The sequence below is a fragment of the Fukomys damarensis genome, unplaced genomic scaffold, assembly GCF_012274545.1.
Source record: "Fukomys damarensis isolate Sample0158 unplaced genomic scaffold, DMR_v1.0_HiC HiC_scaffold_23, whole genome shotgun sequence".
Taxonomy (NCBI): Eukaryota; Metazoa; Chordata; class Mammalia; order Rodentia; family Bathyergidae; genus Fukomys; species Fukomys damarensis.
Genome location: NW_022900935.1, coordinates 19664115 through 19672062, shown reverse-complemented (window position 1 = coordinate 19672062; position 7948 = coordinate 19664115). Strand labels below are relative to the sequence as shown.

Here is a 7948-nt window from a genome sequence, read left to right as displayed (position 1 = left end):
TTTGGTACCAGGGATTGAACTCAGGCCCTTGTGCTTGTGAGGCAGGCAGTGGAACCACTAAGCCAAATCCCCAGCCCTTTGCCTCTCTTTTTTATCCAGATGAGATTCAGTGGTCTCATAATCATTCCTATGCATATACTTTGAACTCCCTTTGTCCTGTCTCCCTATGCATTCGTTATTCATAAGACAAGTCCAACCTAGGTTAAATCGAATTTTCTTCTTCCTCCACATCTGTGTTTACTCAGAAAAAGGACATAATTGTACTAATAACTCATTGTTTGTGCAAGATTACTAATCCAAGTGAGATGTTAGTGTCACCTGGCAATCTTGATATATTTTTCTTAACCATCCACTCTCTTTCAAAAAGTTCTGCACATCAGAATCACCTGGGTGACTTAAAAAGAAAAGTCCAGTTCCCAGGCTGTGCCCCATGCCATTCAAATCATGAAATCTCTGGGAGGTCCCAGGGATCAGTATTTTTGAAACTCTGGGTGATTTCACAGCACAAACTATTTTGAAATTGAAGGTTATACGTAAATTTTTTTGTTTTGGTAGTATTTCACTGTGTAGTTCAGACTGGCCTTGCACTCACTTTGTAGCATAGGCTGGCCTTGAACTTATGGTGATCCTCTTGCCTCAGCCTCCCAAATGCCTGGCCAATAGGTAATTTATTTTACATGTTTTTCTCTTTTCTCAAATCTCTAACAGTTTTTTCGTAATACTTTCAATTGATAACTTATTTTCTTGAATGAAAACAAAAAAATCCAAGGCATTGGGAAAGACCTTTTATGTGCTCTCACCATATCCATCACCTTACCTACCTACGTCTGTACCTAGTAGGCCTTCACTACTGAAGGGTGTATGAATAGTCTGTAAGACTGGCTCCTCCATTGTCTTAACAGATTCCTACCCTTATTACCTGCCCAACTATTCTCACTCTTTTTTTTTTCCTTTTCTTTCTTTTTCTTCTTTAGTTCAGATTAGATGTATAGTCCAGTTTGGCATCACACTTGTGGTGCTTCTTCTGCCTCAGCCTTCTGAGTGCTGGGATCATAGGGATGTGTTACTATGGCTAGCTTCCCCTCTGTTTTACATATTCAGTGATTCCCTTTTCACTGGATAATTCCCAGTGGCTCCCTACTTTCAAAATTTTTCTCTTAGGGTCAGGGTTGTAGCTTAGTGGTGCTGTGTCTGCCTTCCAAGCACAAGGTCCCGAGTTCGATCCCAGTACTAGGAAAAAAATTTTTTCCTTCTTGACCCCTACATTGTCATACACCTGCTACACTATTCCTCTGCTCCCTTTTACAGTAGAACTCTTGAAGTTAGTTTTCTTTCACCCACTCTCTATTGAACCTTTTTTTTTTTTTTTAGACAGGGTCTCACTATGTAGTTGAGACTGACCTGGAACTCCCTATATAGCCCAGGCTGGTCTCAAACTCACAGTGATCCTTCTGCCTCAGCCTCCTGAGTGCTGGTATTGAACCTATTTAGAGAGGCTTCTTTCTTCTTCACTCCCTTGAAATAGCTCTGGTCAAACTTACTAGGGACTTTCACATTACTGAGTTCAATCCCCATTTTACTCAACCTATCAGCAGCATTTAAAAGAGTTGTTCCCTAGCTGGATGTGGTGGTACATGCCCATAATCCCAGCAATTGGAAGGCCCAAGTTAAAGGATCACCTCGAGTTCAAGGCCAGCCTGGATTATATACATAGTGAGTTTAAGGGCAGCTTGAACTATATTTAGACCCTGTCTCAAAAAAAAAAAAAAAAAGTTGCTCCCTACTGTTCTTCCCTTGGTTCTAAGATTGTGTGTCCTCCTGGATTTCCCCCCACCTCACTGTTCCTTATTTATCTTCATGGTGGACCCTCATCTCCTGTCAAACCTCTTAACTTGACATGTCAGTGGCTTCACTCAGATCTGTTCTCTTTCTGCAGTGAAGGCGGTATCTCCTTCAGTCTTATACCTATAAGACTGTCCATCCATACACTTCCATCTCTAATTTGTATCTTCAACCCCGATTTCTATTCATAGACGTCAACGCCTCACACTTGTTTGACTTTTTTTTTTCTTCTCCCTCCTCCTTCTCCTCCCCCTCCCCCTGCCTCAAACCTGTGGTGATCCTCCTCCAGCCTCAGTCTCCCGAGTGCTGGACTCTTTCTTATTTTATTTGTTTTTACAGTACTGGGGATCAAACCCAGGGCCCCATGCATATGAGGTAAGCTTTCTACCATTGAGCTGGTCTTCCTCATTTTGTTAGGTGATAATTCTTTTCTTTCAATTACTCAACTAAAATCCTGGTTCTCATTCACCCCACAGGCCTTCTTCAATGCCATCATCCCAGATCATCATGCAGAAGCCTTTTCTCCTCCCCGCCTGGCTCCTTCAGGTTGTGTGGACCAGCTTGTGGAAGGTCTTCTGGGCGGCCTCTCTCGCTGGGATGCTGAACACTTCCTGTTCATTGCTGAGCATGGCTACCTCTATGAGCACAACTTTGCCTTCTTCCCTGGTTTCCCCTTGGCGTTGGTGGTAGGGACTAAACTGTTGAGACCCTTGCGGGGGCTTTTGAGCCAACGGAGTTGCCTGCTTATTTCAGTAGCATCACTCAACTCCTTGTTTTCCGTGCTGGCCACAGTAGTACTTCATGACCTGGGCTGTCTAGTTTTGCGCTGTCCCCGCCAGGCCTTTTATGCAGCACTGCTCTTCTGCCTCAGCCCTGCGAATGTTTTCCTGGCAGCTGGTTACTCAGAAGCTTTGTTTGCTTTCCTTACATTCAGCGCTATGGGGCAGCTAGAGAGAGGCCGAAGCTGGATTAGTGGGCTGCTCTTTGCTCTTGCCACTGGGGTACGCTCCAATGGACTGGTCAGTGTTGGCTTCCTCCTGCATTCTCAGTGCCGAGGCTTTTTCTCTTCTCTTGTGGTGTCAAACCCCCTAAGACAGTTCTTTAAGCTGGTGGCCTCTGTGTGCCTGTCAGTACTCACACTTAGCCTTCCCTTTGCCCTCTTTCAGTATTACGCATATACCCAGTTCTGTCTGTCAGGTTCAGCCCGTTCCATTCCTGAGCCCTTGGTCCAATTAGCTGTGGACAGGGGCTATCGGATTGCAGATGGAAATGAGCCACCGTGGTGCTCCTGGGATCTTCCTCTAATATACAGCTATATCCAGGATATCTACTGGAATGTTGGCTTTCTGAGATACTATGAGTTCAAGCAGGTGCCCAATTTTCTTCTGGCTGCGCCAGTGGCTATATTGGTTTCCTGGGCAACTTGGACCTACGTGACCACACATCCTTGGTTCTGCCTTACACTTGGACTTCAAAGGAACAAGAACAGTAAGACTGCAGAGAAGTACAATCTCGGCTTCCTCAGTCCACAGGTGTTCGTCTACCTGGTTCACGCTGTATCTCTGCTGCTGTTCGGAGGTCTGTGCATGCACGTTCAGGTGAGATAAATTCCTCCTTGGGGTAAAGCTGTGAATATAGGCAAAACATTCAGGACAGAGAAGACAAATTAACCTCTCGCATTTGAGTGACTGATACCTAATATGTTTGTTCAACAACCAGTTGGGGATTTTCTTTGTACCAGACCCTGAATCATACCTCAGGATGGAACACACAATAAAATTGCTGCCTGCATGAGTTTTATGGCATAAACAGGCAGACAGACATTGAACAGATACAGTTAGAGTATAGTGGGATGGAATAGGGCTTGCTGTTTTGAGATAAAAAAATAAATATTTTTTTAAAACCTCAGGTGAAGTATTGAGGAGTAGAAGTAGCTAACTCACTGAAGTAGTTGGAGGAGGCATTGTATTGAAGACACATCCTGAAGTATATGTGTTGCCGAAGTGAGCACAACATGCATCCTGAAGAATAAGAAAGGATTTTCCATAAAAAGCAAAGGAGAAACACTCTGGGCAGATGGGGTTGGTGGAGACATGAGGATTGTGAAAGGACCTGATTCAACAGCTATAGGAATAAACATGGAGGATGTCTTGGGGACCTTCCCCTAATGTGCAAATATACCCATGTAGGCTTCTGGAAACAAGGTAGAGCTCAGGCAGGTGCTGTTTTCAGAGGAGATGTCTTGTGTGGACTGGTGACAATACAGAAGGATTAGGAGGGGTTGATCTTATGTCTTTTGTTCTTGGCTGTGGCCTTGGTTTCAGCATCCCCTGGGAAGTCTTGTCTCCACGTTGACCTCTCCCTTAGCAGTACCTTTTGGAGACACATGTTAGCTATTTGTGAGATTCTCTGAGCTGCTGTAGAATACAGTGTATTCTATTTGTGTGTTTGTTTTTTGTTTGTCTGAGACAGGGTCTCACTGTGTAGTTCAGACTGACCCAGAACTTACCATATAGCCCAGGCTGGTCTCGAACTCACAGCGATCCTCCTGCCTCAGCCTCCCGAGTGCTAGGATTACAGGCATGTACCATCATGCCCGGCAATTTTTATTTTTTTTAGTACCAGGAATCAAACTTGGGTCCTTGTGCTTGTTTTTTTGTTTTTTTGTTTTTGTTTTTGGTACCAGGGATCGAACTCGAGTCTTTGTGCTTGTGAGGCAGGCAGCAGAACCACTGAGCTAAATCCCCAGCCTGATTGTCCCATTATTGTAAATAGTCTGATGCTATGTTTGTAACATGGATGTTGACTGGCAGGTGTCACATGCATATTTATAACACACATCCTTGGCTTTGTTGAATTGCTTTTCTAGTGCAGTGTAATTCTAATCATTGGGTCATAATTCACCCAGAAGCAGAGAACCCCCAGGCTGATCCAGCTTGCATTAGTGACCTTCCCATAAATGTGTGGGTTTTCCCTCTCTTACGATTTCTAGGTTCTCACCAGGTTTTTGGGCTCCTCCACTCCTGTTGTGTACTGGTTTCCAGCTTATTTACTTCAAGATCAAGAGTCACTGTTGAGATCCCCAGAGACAGTGCCTTGGAAGCCTCTTGTGGAAGACTCCGCATCAGGACAAAAGGTTCTCAGAAATTCTATCATGGGACTTTTGTACAACTGGAAAACCTGTTCTCCAGTCACACGATACATTCTAGGCTACTTCCTGACTTACTGGCTCCTGGGACTACTCCTACATTGCAACTTCCTGCCTTGGACGTGACCTAAAGTCTTGAGGAATAAGCTGAAACCTGGAAGCTGACTTAATCTAGGGTCTGAAACTTAATAGACACACTGGGGCTTCCTGTGCTACCCTGGAATCCCTGCTCTGTCCATTGGAACCCTCTGAAATACCCTCATCTTTGGGTAGTGGCTAGGAGTGAGAGAAGCATGAGCCACTAGAGAGACCCTTCTGGGACAAGTTATGCAGTAATTACTATCTTCACTATAAGTCGTGTTCCAAGTCTAAAATACCCCTGGATCTGTTTAGGCAGTTAGCATAGCAGAGACAGTCTTAAATCTGCCCCTGACTCACATATACATTTAAATGTAAGTTATTTAAATGTATGCTTGATCAAAGGCTCTGGTGAAGTCCACGCAAGATAGTGTAGGCCTAGACAGTGCGCCAGTAGGAAAGTGGGGCTATCTTCTCTAAATGGGATATTTCCGAAGATTTTTTCTTGTGTGATATAAAAAATCTTACAAAGATATGCTAATTAAATAACTGAGTTATGCATGCGATTAATTATATTTTTACAAATAATCACGGCTTGGGCGATAGCTCTTTTATAGAGTATGTGAGACTCTGTGTTTGATTCCCCAGCATCAAATAATAATAAATAAAATCACTTGGGGTAAAAATGGCAGGAAGCTGGGCATAGTGGCAAATACCTGTAATCCTAGCATTCTGAGAGGCTGAGGCAAGAAGATCACAAATTTCAACCCAACCTGGGCAATTTAACAAGATCCTGTCTCTCTCCCTTTTTAATTTTTTTGGTACTGGGAATTGAACTTGGGGCCTTGTGCTTGCCAAGCAGGTATGAGGTCCTGAGTTTGATTCCTGGCACGCCCCAAAAAAAAAAATTCTGTGGCAGGAGAGCCCTAGATCCTAGTCTTTTATTTTCTTGTAGAACTTGGGACCTTGTGCTTGCAAGGCAGGTGGTGGAACCACTGAGCTAAATTCTCAGCCCCCCAGATTCTAGTCTTAATATAACCCCAGCTGTATTATCTTGGGCAAGTTTGAGAACCTGTGTTACAGCCTTTCAAACTAGGGGAGTTGCTATGCTTCATTACTAGGGAAGCGGGGCTTATAGGTCCTTTTCAGCTTGAAAATCTTGAGGGGGTGCTTTAAACAACAGAATCACCCCAGTCTAACCACTTAGTAGATGCTCAAATGTAACTTTAGAAGAAAGTATCTCCATTTCTTCTGCTTTCAGCCTTTAGAAGAAAATACTACACCCCTGGGTGCAACTCTGAGAAGTAATTGCAGTGATCTTTTCTTTGAACAAGGCAAAAATAGTGACACCTTGCAAATAAGGCTCCTTGTCCTGCATAAAGTAACTGGTTTTCCTGTCATTCTCAAGTGCCTGTGCTTACTTACTTGATAGACATTAGTCAGAGGCACCAACACAGCAGCCTGAAAGAGTAAATTGTAGGCAAGTCTGAGGTTGAAATGGCATCTCCCCTGCTTTTAGTTGTGTGTGTGTCACTAGTAGTAGTAAGATCACTGACCCTATGGAACGGTTTTTACCCATTCGTTGAGCCAGGTATGAGTTTGGCTCTGTATCATCATCCCTCTTATTCCCTATTTGAGCCAAAAATTCCAATAAGCAAAAACTCTTCAAAACAGATGGGTAATCATCAGTAGCTTCTGGAGAGCCCCGAGAGTTGGAATTTGGACACACTCCCTCTGTCCCTGACAGAAGGCTAAACTTGCCAGCTGAAGGGAAGCTCCTGGCCCAGGACCAACACCCTCTGTGGGAGCCTCTGGTCAGTCTGGCCAATAAGCATTCCCACTCATTGCCACAGCACTAACACAGCCAAGCATTTGGTCTGGAGTCAAATGCTTCTGAAAATGTACACACAGATCAGGGCTGCCCTCCGCTTTCTGCCAAGACACCGAGTGCCCTCCTTGGCAAAAGATGATCACCCCTGCCCTAATGTCTTTCCAGCTGGCAGAAACTTCTCACTCTTCTCACCAACAGCTGCAAATCCAGGGATTTCTACCCTGTGTGCAGGAGGAGTTGAGGTCCTGTTTCAACCCTTTATTGCCTATCTCAGAACACTGGGCACTTTGCTCTTGGCTTCTCTTTGCCTGCTTTTAGGGAATAGAATTGATTGTTCCTTTCCTAGAAGATGTAATTCCAACTTCAGCAGTCTCAGTGTAACTGTCACACTGGATCTAATCACTCCCAGAAACCATATGCCTGAAGACCCTAGGTAGGTGGACACACTTGGTACAAGTTGAAGAAGTACAAAGTTTTCTCTCTGACCTTGGAAAGAGGTCTAGTTGCTATTCTGTAAGGATCTAAGGAATGAGCTGATTTTATGGCCAGCAGCTGTCCTTTTACCATCCTATTAACAGTCTTTAATAGTCTGGAAGAGGAACATGAAGAGCCCAAGACAGGAAGCTTCCTGTTTACCCTGAGGTCTAACAATACCACAGCTGGGTTGGGCGTCTACAATTTCAGAGAAAAGTCATTTCCTTCTGAGACCCTGCTAAAACAGAAACCAAACAGGTTTGGGCTTTGTGTAACTAGAAGTAGATGCTTTTTTGTTCTTTAATGAAGATGGGCAGAAAGGGAGTGTTTGACATGTCTTTACCAGTCCCCCTTGGTGGGGTGAGTTATTCCCTTTTTTTTTTAACAGACCCTCTAACCTTCATCAAAAGATGCATATACAGGCTTAAAAAATTAGAATTGAGAGCCAGGAATTTGGTACAGTGGGTACTGTGTCTGCCTTGCAAGTAGAAGGTCCTGAGTTGAATCTCTGGTACCAAAAAAAGAAAGAAATTGGAATTGAATAATTCTTTTTTTTTTTTTTTTTTTTTCCCACG

At 43.9% G+C, this 7948-nt stretch overlaps 1 protein-coding gene across 6 annotated transcripts in view; it reads left to right on the top strand.

Annotated features, from left to right (window-relative positions):
- The window catches only part of Pigv (phosphatidylinositol glycan anchor biosynthesis class V), an 11674-nt gene extending 5901 nt beyond the window's left edge, over positions 1-5773 (top strand). For all 6 annotated transcript variants that reach the window (XM_010632982.3, XM_033767853.1, XM_010632963.3 and 3 more), the window contains 2 exons: positions 2319-3440; positions 4835-5773. In XM_010632982.3, coding sequence (XP_010631284.1) covers positions 2319-3440; positions 4835-5116 — 1404 coding nt within the window. In that variant the 3' untranslated portion in view covers positions 5117-5773. The remainder of the gene's footprint in view (positions 1-2318; positions 3441-4834) is intronic.
- The last annotated feature ends 2175 nt before the right edge of the window (positions 5774-7948 follow it).